At 45.3% G+C, this 14,810-nt stretch overlaps 1 protein-coding gene and 1 long non-coding RNA gene across 2 annotated transcripts; one reads left to right on the forward strand and one right to left on the reverse strand.

The window, feature by feature from the left end:
• Positions 1 to 240: 240 nt before the first annotated feature.
• On the reverse strand, positions 241 to 4,451 carry LOC310691887. The gene is made up of 3 exons (XR_014518597.1): positions 4,171 to 4,451; positions 985 to 3,309; positions 241 to 727 (listed from the first exon to the last, which is right to left on the reverse strand). It is a non-coding gene; the product is annotated as an uncharacterized lncRNA (long non-coding RNA).
• A 41-nt stretch (positions 4,452 to 4,492) lies between these two features.
• KCTD13 (potassium channel tetramerization domain containing 13) lies at positions 4,493 to 13,363 on the forward strand. The gene is made up of 7 exons (XM_083472141.1): positions 4,493 to 4,887; positions 7,289 to 7,556; positions 8,870 to 9,039; positions 9,480 to 9,569; positions 10,058 to 10,110; positions 10,260 to 10,455; positions 11,247 to 13,363. The coding sequence occupies exons 2-7, from the start codon at positions 7,295 to 7,297 to the stop codon at positions 11,487 to 11,489; spliced, it is 1,014 nt and encodes a 337-aa protein (XP_083328267.1). The 5' UTR covers positions 4,493 to 4,887; positions 7,289 to 7,294; the 3' UTR covers positions 11,490 to 13,363.
• The last annotated feature ends 1,447 nt before the right edge of the window (positions 13,364 to 14,810 follow it).

A 14,810-nucleotide genomic window follows, 5' to 3' on the forward strand; every position in this document is an offset into this window, starting at 1 on the left:
CCTTGTTGACTGCTTTCACTATCCTCTGGGGACAAATTCCCAGGAAAACTCCTTATATGAAGAAGTACCTTCTTTGGTATGAAAACAGTGCATAAAAGATGCCAAAATCAAAGTGAAGAGGAAACCTCACGTGAGGGGAAATATATTAGGATGGATAAAAAAGAAATAGTGTTGGAGATACTTAGGATTGCTATTTAAATGCATTACCCACTCTTTGCCATCAGGCTCCCAACAATTAAATGTCTGTATTAAAAGCAGTTTATTTTATTTTTTAAATAATTTCCAAACACTAAAATGCAGAGTTCTTTTGAACCCTTAGACCTCCCTCCATGGGTTCCATCTTTAAGATTAAATTGACTACATCTTTTACCCTTATCTATCTATTATATAACCATAATTACCATTAAAACAATTCCACATTACAAATGTCTTCACATCCCTGCCAAAGATTTTAACTGTTTACAAACTTACTCCAGTCTTTAGAAAAGACTTGATCTTCCTGGTTTCAGATCTTCCCAGTCAGTTTCGCCATTTCTGCATACTGCATCAATTTAATCTGCCATTCTTCTTTTGTTGATACTTCTTCCTTCCATCTCTGGGCTAGCAGCATTCTTGTTGCAAACATAAAAATCTTTTATCTTGGAAACTCTTCACCTACAATGCCTAATAAGAAGGCTTCTCGTTTTTTAACAAATGTATTCGTAAACATTTTCTTTAACTCATTATACTATACAGTGGTGCCTCGCAAGAAGAAAAGAATTCGTTCTGCGAGTCTTTTCGTCTTGCGATGTTTTTCGTCTTGCGAAGCATGGTCCGTCGCAACTGCGCCTCTTCAAGTGGCTTTTAAAAAAAAAGCACAAGGCGTTTTCGTCTTGCGAAGCAAGCCCATAGGGAAATTCGTCTAGCGAAGCAATGCAAAAACGGAAAACCCTTTCGTCTAGTGAGTTTTTCGTCTTGTGAGGCATTCGTCTTGCGGGGCACCACTGTATTTCATTTCCCAGAAAGCCTTTACCAATGTACATGTCCACCACAAAAGTGCCCTCTTTTTCTTTACATTTCCAACACAGTTTAGAACTTGTTTTGTACATTTTAGCAATTTTACTCCCTGTTAGATATCAACGATACATCATTCTCCTATAATTTTCTTTCAATGAACAGTATGCAGTAAATTTTATTTCCTCTTTCCATAACTTTTCCCAGGATGAAAGTTGGATATTATATCCAAAGTCTCTAGCCCAATGTAGCATCACTGCCTTAACTTCTTCATCTTTTGTATGCCATTCTAAAAGTAATTTGTACATTTTTGATAGCACTTTCACATTATTTTCGAACAGATCTGTTTCAAACCTCAATCTCATTGTATCAAAACCTTTTTTTTTGTCAACTTTAAAAACATTTAATTGGTGATACTGTAACCAATCCGTTAACCGTTCTCTCATATTCTCAATTTTTTTCAATTTTAATTGGTCTCATGTCTCTTTTAACAAATCTTAATAGGTGACCCACTTGCCTCTCATATTTACTTTTTTAACTGAAATTGCTTCTAATGGAAAGAGCCACCATGGTGTTCTTTGTTCTAATGCAGTCATACTTCGGGTTGCGAACGTGATCCGTGCGGGAGGCATGATCGCAACCCGCAGCACTGCGTCTGAGCACATGTGTGACGCGATTTGGCGCTTCTGTGCATAGCGCAATTTAGTGCTTCTGTGCATGCGCTGAAACCCATTCTGGTACTTCCGGGTCTGGCGCGGTCTGTAACACAAAAACGTGCAACTTGCAGTGTTCGCAACCCGAGGTATGACTGTAGATTCTTGTACCTATCCCATACCTCATAGATTGATTTTCTTATCAAATGGTTCAGGAATCCTTTATGTACTTTTGTTTTATCATACCACAAATACGCATGCCACCCAAATCTATTATGACCCTCCAGATCTAATGATTCTGTGTTTTTTAACAAGATCCATTCCCACAACCAGCAGAGGCAGGATGCTTCATAATATAACTTCAAATCTGGCAGGGGTGGGGTCCTAAAAACACACATCTAAGATGCCAAGGTGTCTTTAGCATCTGCTGAAAGCTGTATAGTAAAGGTGCTAGACACCTGTCAGGTGGGAATTCCACAGCACAGTGGTTGACACAGATTAAGATTCTTGTTCCACTGTAAGTGGTCAGAAGTTCTGGTCTTAAAACTTGTGTGATGACTTTAAGCTTTTTTTTTTTTAAGCCAGTGATTCTCAAACATCTGTTGGATGAGGGTTTATCTTCCCAGAGCTGAATGATGGGGGCAGACCCAGCTGTAACAGTTTACTTCTAGCGGGGTGGAATGCTCAGCCCAGCACATCATGTTTTTGCATGAGGTACTGTTTGCAACATCCTATCTCACTGGGAGGCAAATGCAGAGTGCTGACAGAGGCAGAGATGCAATAAGCAACTGTGACTATGCATTACTGCTTTGTCTTTGCCAGGAGTGCCTTAATTGATCCTCACGCCAACTGAAAGGAGAAAGCCTTCCTCCTGCAGAGGCTCACTGCAGGATTTGTTTCCCTGGCACTCTCCCCTGTGGGCATCTGGGTTTACAAGAGCCTTGAGCAATTTCCTTAGTTTCTCAATAAATCTATTTGGCCACTCAGTTTCATGCAGGTGCTCTCAACACAATTATGGCTTTGACCCCAAAGGTGCTTACTCTTGAATTCGTTTCAGAGCAAATACATGTGACCCGAAGTTGATGAGAACAAAAGTGTTAAATGATGAGTGACAAAAGATTAAAAAATGTCATGTTAATGACCAAAATCAAGATCTCCTTATACCAACTGCTCGGTAGTCTCAGTGGAGAAGTTACATTAATGTTTGAATATTGAATGTGTAAGTGTATGTCTAGAGACAATGGATAGAACAAACACCATTAGCTGTACTGCTGGATAAGATGTACTGCTGGGTAATTGTATTTGTTTAAAAACAATAAAAATTTGTTTTTTAAAAAATCAGAAAAGATCAGCAGCAGCAATAGGGAGGTACAAAAATATTACTTGACTCTGAAAATTGAAGCTTTGAGAGAGAGAAAGCACAAAGCATTTATAAAACCTTACCTGACTGCTGAAGCCTAGAAAGGCCGCAAATGCCGAAGGGTAGGGGCAAAACTAGGCTTTATTTCACAGGAGTCAAAAGACCCTTTCTGGCAACCCCTCCACACATAAACACACACTGGGAGTCTCAATGGTGCCCCTGCCAAGGGGAAAGTCTGATCAATCTGGGGTGTTTATATTTACCACATGAATACTTCTTGCTTCGTCTTGAACAGGGCAACAACTGCAAACAAAATAGGCCAGAGCCTCATTAAGAGTTGTGGGGCAGGATGCTGTTTATTGTCCTACATATGGCAGCAAAGTTTGGCAAACCCTCACTGTGATCAACTCCCACCTGGAAACGTCCTCACTGTGGAAGGATGGGTGGATCCAGAATCGGCCTCCATGATCACTTACTGACTCACTGTCAAGACTGTTCATGGAAGTCAATCTTACCCGATTACAAGTGATTGCCAGAGATGGCAGCATACCATGTGGCAGTTGCCCATGCCCCTGGGGTTGGCCTTCACCAGGGCACTGAGCCTTTAGTGTGAGCTAACACTGCCCTGTGGGACTCCTTGCCAACAGAAGACTGGGGGGAGGTGTTTGGATGGGCCTTAGGAACTTCCATTTTGTTTATGGATATGCTATTGAAGCTTTTCTATTTGCATTGCTGAAGCCTCTGTCTTCGCTTACACACACTCACGTTCCGAAAGTGCAGTTTATGAATATTTTAAGGCACGCGGGTGGCGTTGTGGGTTAAACCACAGAGCCTAGGACTTGCCGATCAGAAGGTCGGCGGTTCGAATCCCTGCGATGGGGTGAGCTCCCATTGCTCAGTCTCTGCTCCTGCGCACCTAGCAGTTCGAAAGCACGTCAAAGTGCAAGTATATAAATAGGTACTGCTCTGGCAAAGAAGGTAAACGGCGTTTCTGTGCGCTGCTCTGGTTCGCCAGAAGCGGCTTAGTCATGCTGGCCACATGACCCGGAAGCTGTACGCCGGCTCCCTCGGCCAATAAAGCGAGATGAGCACCGCAACCCCAGAGTCGGCCACGACTGGACCTAATGGTCAGGGGTCCCTTTACCCTTTAGCTAAGAAACATACCCCTTCAAGAGGGAAAGATGTGAAGATGGACCAAGCCATGGGAATTGCTGGAGGGGCGTGTAGAATCATAGAGCTGGAAGGGATCTGAGGGTCATCTAGTCCAACCCCTGCAATGCAGGAATCTCAGCTAGAGTGCCTGCCTTCAGCCCCTGCGACGCTACCGGCGCAAACAAGCCGATATAAGGCGCTTTAGCTGCCCCGGCTGGAAGAACGGCGCATGCTCCAGTTACTGCGCTCTAGTTAACGGATTTTCCCCCCAGTAGCGCGCGTGCGCAAAAGACAGCACGGCGCATCTTCCGAGGCGCGTGGGCCACCTTTCCGCGTAAACCAAACGCTCAGTGCGGTTCACGGTTGCTTGTATGCGCATGCGCAAACTCAGCGCCCTCCCTCCTTGCTTCCTCGAGCATTTGTTTCCTCTCAGCCCCAACGGCTCGCCTTCTAGCGCAGGCGCACTTCTGCTCCTCCGCCCCCTGGTAGAGAAGCACCGTCCCGGCCTCTGTGTCTTGCTCAATGCGAGCGGGTACCCGGATGTAGAGGCTAAGTGCCAGGCGAAGCGACCAGAGTTGCGAGCGAGGGCTCCGAAGTGCATGCGCAGTCGCTGTCCCCGCGCCCCCTTGCTCCCGGGCTTAGGCGTCTTGGCCGGCCGTTGGGCCCTGAGTCCGGGCGGGGCTGAAGGGGAGGCGCCTGGGCTGAGCCCACCCCGCTCTCCCTCGGGAGGTGAGTGGCTGGGGGCGGCGGAGGGGCCCGGGGTTGCAGGCCTCCGGGGACGGAGGGGGACTGAGGGGAAAAGGCCCAAACGGAGACGAGCCAGGCTTAGGAAGAGGCCCGTCCAGCACCTCTTCATTGGCTTCGTCTGCTCAGGCCCTGAAGGCCCCGCAGGGCAGCCAGCAAAATGGAAGCAGCCCAGGCAGCAATAAATGGGAAGAGAGGTTGCGGGTGGGCTGGCAGGAAGATCGCCGGCAAATCAGTGCTGAGGAGCGAGGAAGGTGCTGAGTGAGGGTGGCTGGAGTGGGGCAGGCAGGAGGCGGAAATAAGAGCCCGAGGGGCAAAAAGAGGAGTGCAAAACACGGGACACACACACTCCTGTTGTTTTCTGCCGACGTGACTCAGGACACGGAGCTGGTTTGGTTTATTGTTGTTTAGTCGTGTCCGACTCTTCGTGACCCCCTGGACCAGAGCACGCCAGGCACTCCTGTCTTCCACTGCCTCCCGCAGTTTGGTCAGATGTTTGGTTTATATATTTTCATTTACAAACCAGCACCCTGCCCTTCTAATGCCCATGCACCTTTTAGGGTGGCTAACAACTAGAACCACAACTAAATACAATAAATCTCCCCAACTCCCCAAAAAATAACAAAACAAGCATTAGTTAAATAATTATTCATCTGATAAAGTAAGTGCCTGCCTAAACAGGAAGGTTTTTGCTCTATGATGAAATGCTGTAAGAGAGGGGTAGGGACAAAGAAGAGTCTTCCCTTGATTTCCACCAACTGAGCCTCAACTGTAATGAAGCCGCAAATGATCTAGTTTCTTCCCAGAGAGTTGACAAGAAATGGGCAAGAATGGGATGGGAAGATAGTGTGTGGTGGTAGTGTGGGGAGAGGTATGTGTCAAACAGCAGTGAGACAGGTGGGTCTGAAACTGGCCTAAACGTTTTACAATATTGTGCAGAGCACCCTTCCCCAACCTGGCACCCTCCATATGTTCTGGACTACCACTCCCATTAGCCCCAGCTAATGGGGCTATTGATGTGAGTCAGTGGCCTGCAGTGACATTTTTCATAGGGAACAGTTAAGATTCCAGCATTGCAGGGGATTGGACTAGATGACCCTTGTGGCCCTTTCCAACTCTATGATTCTAAGTTCTATGAGGCCCTGCACATACCTCGCAACTAGTAGTGTGGGGATAACAATACTGGTCAGCCTTACAGGGTTGTTGCACTAATAGTAGTAGTAGTAGTAATAATAATAATAATAATAATAATAATAATAATAATAATAATAATAATTTTATTATTTAAACTCTGCTCATCTGGCTGGGTTTCCCCAGCCACTCTGGGTAGCTTGCAGCATACCGTATTTTTCGCCCTATAGGACGCACTTTTTCCCCTCCAAAAATGAAGGGGAAATCTGGGTGCGTCCTATGGGGTGAATGCAGGCTTTTGCTGAAGCTTGGAGAGCGAGAGGGGTCGGTGCGCACCGACCCCTCTCGCCCTCCAGGCTTCAGGAAGACATCCACAGCGTGGGGAGCCTTGCAGGAGTTCCCCGCAGGGCTCCCCACGCTGCGGATAGCAGCCTGCCGCCCGGCGGGCGGGGCGCCCTGAAGCAGAGTGCCCCCCGCGCCAGGCAGACATCCGCAGCGTGGGGAGCCTTGCAGGAGTTCCCTGCAGGGCTCCCCACGCTGCGGATAGCAGCCTGCCACCCGGCGGGCAGGGCACCCTGAAGCAGCGCATCCCTCGCACCGGGCAGACATGGGCCAGCCCCACAAGCTCGGGGGACAGCAGGGAGGCGCAGCGCCGCCATCCTGCTGTTCCTCGACCTGGTTCGGTTTCCCCGACCTGCTTTGGGGGGGGAAATAAAGGAATTTCCCCCCCTTTATTTCCCCCCCAAAAAAACTAGGTGCGTCCTATGGGACGAAAAATACGGTATATAAAAACATAGTAAACATAAACTAGGCTACTCCCACTAGTCCAAGGAGCGGATGCCCCTGATGTAAGTTGTAGTCCAAAACATCTGGTGAGTATCTGATCAATGGAGGCTGCGCTTTGCTATGAAAGCTAGAAGTGTGTGCAAGGGGTGGGTGGTTGAGACAAAAGGCTTCTTAGGCCCTACTCCAGAACTTTCCAAACTTTTCAAGTTGGTGGCACACTTTTTGGACACGCATCATTTCATGGTACAGTAATTCAGTTTTACTAGCAAATTGGAGGTTAAACCAACCCATTCCAGCCCGAAGAGGAGTGCAGGGGAGCATTTGTGCGACATTCCTACACACTGTAGCTGACACACTAACGTGTTGTGACACACAGTTTGGAAAACTCTGCCCTTCTCCATCTAATCCAAGCCCCTTTGCAGGTAATGTGGTTTGGGAAGGCCTCCCTGCTCAATTTCTGTTTCTGCAGGTGGTTATGTCAGCTGAGGCCACGGCAGACCAGGTCCCACCCCTGGAGAATTGTGCCCCGCTAGTCCCAATCCAGCAGCGACGGGATGGCGGTGGAGGGGTAGCCGGTGTGACCTTTGATCTCAAACCCCTTAACCCCAGCAGCAAGTATGTCAAGCTGAACGTGGGAGGGTCTCTGCATTACACCACAGTGCAAACCCTCACCAAGCAAGATACCATGCTCAAGGCTATGTTCAGTGGCAGGATGGAGGTGCTCACAGATAGTGAAGGTAAGTGTCCAGGCATCACACAGTCTGTCTCCCCACTCAACCCTTCTCCCAATCCAGGTTTCCAGCTCAGCTGAGATTATATGGTATACTAAAATAAATAAACTTTAATACTTTTTGGACCAAAAGCCCCCCCAAAGCCGTGAACAGCACTACTGCATATTACAAAAGAAATATACAGGAAAAGTGCAATGCATGTAATAGATCAATCAAAGTGATATTAAAAAATAGCATGAAAATTCAGTCAAGAATATAAATGATGTAATAGGAACTAGTTAGCAATAAGTGTGGCACATTGGAGGTGACAGAAATCTGCCATTCTATATGACTTCTTTGCACAAGCAAAGAAATCGTCAGAACTACCTCACACCTGCTTTTGATAGTATGAACAGTGAACCCCAGGGGGGAAATTCAGGTTCATATTTTTAAAAAAATATGAGCAGCTTTCTAGTCAAAGACAATGTTTGATAACTTGGTATCAAGGATCTGTTACAGCTAGATGCTTACATTTTGCTTGTGAGATAAAATATCCTAAATTTCCTCAAGGACCTATCCTAAATACAGTGGTACCTCGGGTTAAGTACTTAATTCGTTCCGGAGGTCTGTTCTTAACCTGAAGCACCACTTTAGCTAATGGGGCCTCCCGCTGCTGCCACATGATTTCTGTTCTCATCCTGAAGCAAAGTTCTTAACCCGAAGTACTATTTCTGGGTTAGCAGAGTCTGTAACCTGAAGCGTATGTAACTCAAGGTACCACTGTACCTCGAGGACCATCTCCTTCCATATGAACCTACCTAGACCCTGAGATCATCCTCTGAGGTCCTTCTTGGTGTGCCTCCTCCACGAGAGGTCTGGCAACGCGAGAGCAGGCCTTTTCTGCAGTGGCTCCCCATTTGTGAAATGCTCTCCCCAAGGAGGTTTGCCTGTTGCCTTCATTATATACCTTTAGGTGCCAGGCAGAAACGTTGCTTTTTAACCAGGCCTTTAGTTGACTGACATTCAGTGCCCCTTTAAAATGTGTAGGTGGGGTTATTGAGTTGCTACTGCTTTTATTTTTGATTATGTATTCTGTGTTTCTATATCATGATTTTATCCTGTGAACTGCCCTGAGACCGGCGGGTATAGAGCGGTATACAAATTCATTAGCAAAATTATATACAAAGACATGTTTGGATTTCCCTCTAAATGTTTTAAAGTGTTCTCCAGAACAGAGCTACTTTTAATTTTATGTGCAAGAGATCCTTCTCTCCTGGTCTCTGCTTCTGCCCCCCAAAGACCTTTTGTTCAGAGACTAAAATTCTGTTCTTCATTTCCAGGCTGGATCTTGATTGACCGAAGTGGGCGCCATTTTGGAACAATCCTGAACTACTTGCGCGATGGCTCTGTGTCTCTCCCTGAATCCCAGCGGGAGCTGGAGGAAGTGCTATCTGAGGCCCGGTACTACTTGATCCAAGGCTTGGTTGAGGACTGTCAGCTTGCCCTGCAGGTGAGCTGGTCACCTGCTGAGCAGTTAGGAGGCAGGCAGACTCCTCTGAGCCTCAAGCAGTTTGAAGGAACTGGGGAGACGAAGAGGTGAGTTAGCAAGGCCCACTTGCCTTAGCCTGATTTGGACGACCTGCTACTTGGCCTCTCCCTCTCAGAACTGTCTCCCGCAGTGATTGTTCCATCTGGTGGTTGTAACCATCATGCAACATTATCTAAAAACTGATTCCCCAGTTTGCATATTTTTCTTCTTCCTCCCCATCCTTCCACCCTTACTTTGTTAATGTGTTAAATAAACTGTATGTCATTTGTTTTAATTTATAAACGTCCATGAGTGCACTGGTAGAAAGGCAGTACATAAGTGTGGTATGTTAATAATATGTGGCATGTTCTAGGGCGTCTAATAAGGTTGTAATATATTTGTATGTATCTTTTTCTGCCTAGCAAAAGAGTGAGGCCTATGACCCCCTCTGCCATATCCCCATGGTGACCTCTCCCAAGGAGGAGCAGCAGATCATCTCAAGCTGTTCCAAGGTAAAGAGGCTGTGAAGTCACATAAGGTTCAAGTCCAAGAAGATCGTGTAGATTTGCGCCATTTTAGACTGCTTGACTTAGATGTCTTCTTGCTTGTTTCGGGCCAGTGAGGTGATACTTATGAGTGCAGATGGCATCTGCCCCCTTTAGTGAAGGTCCTAAGTTGCAAAGCTTCTTAGCCTTCTAGTTAAGATCAAGCGCTGCCTACTATAAAACGTAGATTGGAACTCCAGTCTCATGACCCATTCAAGTCATAAAGACTTGCTGTGTGACACAGTTTAACACATGGAAATAATTTAGCACCTTCCATATTGTTGACACAGCATAAAATGGGCCTGATGTGAGCACACACATACCAGAAGTTAGAACATATATGAACATTTCATGAAATCACTGTAGCTCGTCCAATGGCAAAAGTGACAGCTTCTCCTATGCAGGTTAAAAAGATAGTTTCCACCATATTTATCCTTCTTTTCCTTCTTTCTTAGCCTGTGGTGAAATTGCTGCATAACCGAAGTAATAACAAGTATTCATATACAAGGTAAGATGCAACACACACACCCAACTGCTAGAATTGGGCATAACGGTATTGTTTCTTGACTCCTATGTCGCCCATTCTTGACTTCCACCTCCTGGGTAATAGAGGTGTCTTAAGGGATATCACCATTTCTCCCTTTCCCTCCCCTCCAGTAACTCTGATGACAACTTGCTGAAGAATATCGAACTGTTTGACAAGCTGGCTCTGCGGTTCAATGGCCGAGTACTCTTCATCAAAGATGTTCTTGGGGATGAAATCTGCTGCTGGTCGTTTTATGGGCAGGGCCGCAAGATTGCTGAAGTCTGCTGCACCTCCATTGTGTATGCCACCGAGAAGAAGCAGACCAAGGTAATGTGCAGACCCCTGAGCTTCAGATATGAGCTTTCCCCTTCAGGATAAATTGTACCTGCTCTCCAATATGTCTGATCTTGCTCCTTCCCTCCCTCTCTCCGTGGTGTCTGCCCGAAAATGGCTACTGCCAACCAGCAAAGCAGAAACAAACAAAGAAGTAAGGAAGTTGGCTGTTTGGATAAGTGAATGTCCTTTATGTGCTGATAAGTGAATTTTTGGATAGCAAGCGTGTGGATCGCAGAACCTGTGTGTACTGCTTTTCAGGCAAACATCACATATTTTCTTAGAAAAAACAATATGAATTAAAACTATATTATAAGGCAATAAAGAGAGAGCCACAGGGAAGAAAGCTTTTTGAAAGCGAGGACTCTCCTTCCTTCAGGGCATGGTGGTCCTTAGGTAGCCCTCTGGTGGCATTTGGGGAAGGGAGTGGACCCATACATGGGAGAACAGAACCTGAGAGGAAGAAGAGGTTTCCCCCTAGGCCACTCAAATGACTCTCTGGATGAAGTGCTACTTCAGCTCAACTCTCCCAGTTCCAGTTCTTCCCACCTAGCGAAACTGCAGCTCTGCTTACATTTTTATGCATCAAGGAGTTCAAAGCAGCTGTTGAGTTTTAGCCTTGCACTATGTGAATTAAGTTAAACTGGGAAAAACTGTAAAGCTCAAGTTCCCCAAGCAAGGATTTGAACCCAGGATTCCATTTTGAAACCAAACACTTGCACCACACTGTGGACAGAACTGGTGTTGCTCAGTATGCTCTTGCTTTGCTGCCCCCATGTGCACAGGTGGAGTTCCCAGAGGCACGGATCTTTGAGGAAACCCTGAACATCCTGATCTACGAGACGCCACGAGTGCCAGACAAGGCCCTCCTGGAGGCAACAGGTGGGGTGGCAGGTGGGGGTGGAGGCCCCCTCCGTGCAGGTGACGACGAAGATGGGCGGGAGCACCGTGTCCGGCGCATACATGTCCGTAGGCACATCATGCATGACGAACGTCCTCACGGTCACCAAGCTGTTTTCAAAGACTAATCCCGCCTCGCTCGCAATGTCCTCATTACTCCATCCATTTAGTGCCAAAGGAGGACCTGTTTTCTCCTTTTGATCTTTCACCTCAAGGTCTTCTCATTGATGTTTGCATCCTTTTCTAACCTCTCTCCCCCTCTGGGCTGCTTTTCTGCCCTCTTGCTATCCCTTGACTTTATTAAGCCCTCCTTTTTATTGTGACAATTGACCTCTTGGTCTGCCCCTTCATTTTACTGGCATGCTCTTTCCAGCTGTTAATTTCCCCTAATGCTTCAGTCTTAAACACCCGACTTCCCACTTCCCCTCACCACCCCACCTGTCTCATAATCTGCAAGACACCACTGAAACCTGGTTTGTGGTCCTTTATTCAAAACCTCTTGACCCTGAACATTTCCAACCTGAGACAGACTGACTCTTAACTGTCCTCTAAACTTAGGATCCATGGAACACCAACATAATAACTGAGAGAGCTATATGTGAGCAAAGCATATGAATCAAGGGAGCCTACATTCCATCTCAGCTTAATACTGGGCCTCTGGTGACTTCCATTTTGTAACACTGTTATTGGCCTCTTTCAAAGGTCACAGACGAGGTGCTACCTAGACAGGGGTGTGTCAGTTCTTACATATTTACCAACTTTGATCTCTCCATTCTGGAGTCTTCTGCCCTTCACTTTATGGTACATAGTTGTTTTTTTATTGGTCAACCCCCAACCCACCCTTGGTTTCTGTTCGCCTACTTTTAACTTCTCTGTTGAAGAAACTGCCTGGATTTAAGATAATGCATAAATTGTTCAGACAAAAACTGGCTACACTCCATTTAAAATTTTTGATAATGGCATTGACATAACTGGGATTATACAACATATTTATTAGTGTCTTTTTTTTCTGGAATAATTTCCACTACATTTAGCCTCCTGTGAGCAAAGGAGATTAAATCCAGTGTTAATCAGCCACTTAAAAAATTCATGCATACAAACTTGGCACCTTTAACCTTTGCATTAGAGCAGGAGGTTACAGTCATGAAATTGGTTCTTATTACTTATTGTCCTTCTGGGAAAGATGTCAGTCAGATAACAGCTGCTATTTTAAATTTTTTTGTCTGGGTCAAAAACACAGTTTGACTGTCTCCTTAAGTGTTGTGTGACCTGGACCCTGATTCCATCCAAACTATTCTGTCCCACTTACAGGTACGACTTATATCAAAATATGTTAGATGCTTCAGTCCCACACTTCATAGGCATCTACACACCATTACAGAACAGCGGAACATGGTCAGGTGACTCCTTTCAGACATAGATCTGTGTAGGTACAGAAGTCTTACTTCTTCCTGCAGAATTTGAGCACTTGCACTCTGCCCCTGGAATGCCTTCACCCCCTTGTTTTCCATAAGGTTGGGCAGAGGGGGAATCGGGGGTCCTCCAGAATACATTGACCTACCAACTCCCATCAGCCTCAGCCATCATGGCCAGTGATCTGGTTTGATGGGAGTTGTAGTCCATCCATAACTGAAGGGCCACCATTTCCCCATCCTGCCACAGGGAATGGTATGCCGCTTCATACAAACTTCAGCAAAGTGTAATATGGGACATTTCAACAGCCCTTTCAGTCACCTGTCTCATGGAACAGGGTTTGGATGGTGGTGGATGGAGAGGGACGGTGAAATTGCATTCTGTAAATGCAGACTGGTGCAGGTAACTTTACTGGAGAGAAGGTATTATTTTCCTCCATTCTTCTTTTCCCATCTCTATATCCTCCCCTCCCTGGAGGAGGTAACTTTCTTGAATTAATTATTGTAATTTTTTTGTATTTGCATAATTTATTTTAAAAATGTTTTTTTTTCTATTAAATTATTGTAATAAAGGTACCTGCTTAAAAATGGGGAAGTTTCCTGGTGTGTGTGTTTTAACTGGATAAGGACCTGTATCTCCAGGGCTTTTCCATGCCTAGACAGGCACATTTCCCAAAGAATATTAGTGACTTTAGTGAGTTGGATCATTCTTTTTTCTAACCTCTAGAGGGTTGTGTTTATTGGACAATTACAGTTGCTAAAGAGGAAGGAGTTTTTGGCATAGTTGGCAGCACATGTGTGAAATCTTACCTTGTTAACACTTGTGCAGCTTCTCTGTTCATCTGCTGCCTGTGGCTTGCATTTTAGGAACCTAAAATTTAAGGTGGGTGCAGGTTTTCTCCAATTCTCCCCTTCTGTATTGTAGCAATGGAGAGCGTTTCAGCAGTCTGGTGGATGCCTTGGATTTTGTGAAGAGAGATGCTTATGGGGAAGGGGATCTGTATGTTGAGTGCCTCAGGCCAGAGGAAATGGAAGATCTACTGACATTATCCAGACTGCTGGTATTTAATTGGAGAACATTATAGTATGCCTGTCTTTCTATAATAGTATGCCTTGATTCATACTAGTTGATGGCAGCTGCTGCTGTAACTGGGGCCTTGGAGAAGAAGCAGAAGGGCTGAGCAGGCTTGAGGGGCTACAATGTAGTGGCTGGATGAGTGTTTTAATTTTAAGAAACCATATTTTGGTAACTTGGTATTCCTGCTTCCATATCTTGGTAGTTTCCTATCTCGTCTCGTACCCAGGGAAGAAGAGTCAGGCAGAGGTACGTTGCTAGTATAGATCTCATACTAGGATCACAAAGGCTTTTGCCCATTCAGAGCAGAACCCACTGTTTACAATGTATCTCAATCTAATAGGCAGCTGAGCCTTACACTAGTTTCTGCATTTTAACTCTGCATCCTCCTGTGCCAGAACATCTTATGTAGCTTCCTTCCCTTTGTGGTTGATTCTTCCAAATATAAACAGCTATGATACAAAAACTTAATCCTTAACAATGATCTACACCTTTCCAGTTGTCAAGGGTTAAAGTAGCAAAACCATATTGGCCTTGAGGGAATGAAGTTAACAAACCTTAGATTACTATGCTGTAAATTAGTCTTCTCTCAGCTGCAATTAGGCTGTGCTTAGCTTTGTTAATAGCAATTGCCCAACAGTATAAAAAAACAGAAATTTACAAAATGACCCAATGCCTACTCTAGTAGTGCTGCACAGTATCTGCAGTTCTTTTTGTATTACTATATTATTTAAACATGAAACACCTAGTGTTGCAGTTAAGTGATGATAAACTTTTAACCCTTATGTGTACACTGTAGTTTACAATCAATCTGCAAACAATCTCTACATATTTTTTATATATAAAAGCAAGCCCCACTAAGCTCTATGTGAGCCACCACCAAGTATATTATTTATGATGCTATTTAAAGTATTTTTACCCTACCCTTCAGCCGAAAGCAGTTTACAGTAATGAGTAATATG

The sequence above is a fragment of the Podarcis liolepis genome, assembly GCF_965112155.1.
Source record: "Podarcis liolepis genome assembly, chromosome: 13".
NCBI classification, from domain to species: domain Eukaryota; kingdom Metazoa; phylum Chordata; class Lepidosauria; order Squamata; family Lacertidae; genus Podarcis; species Podarcis liolepis.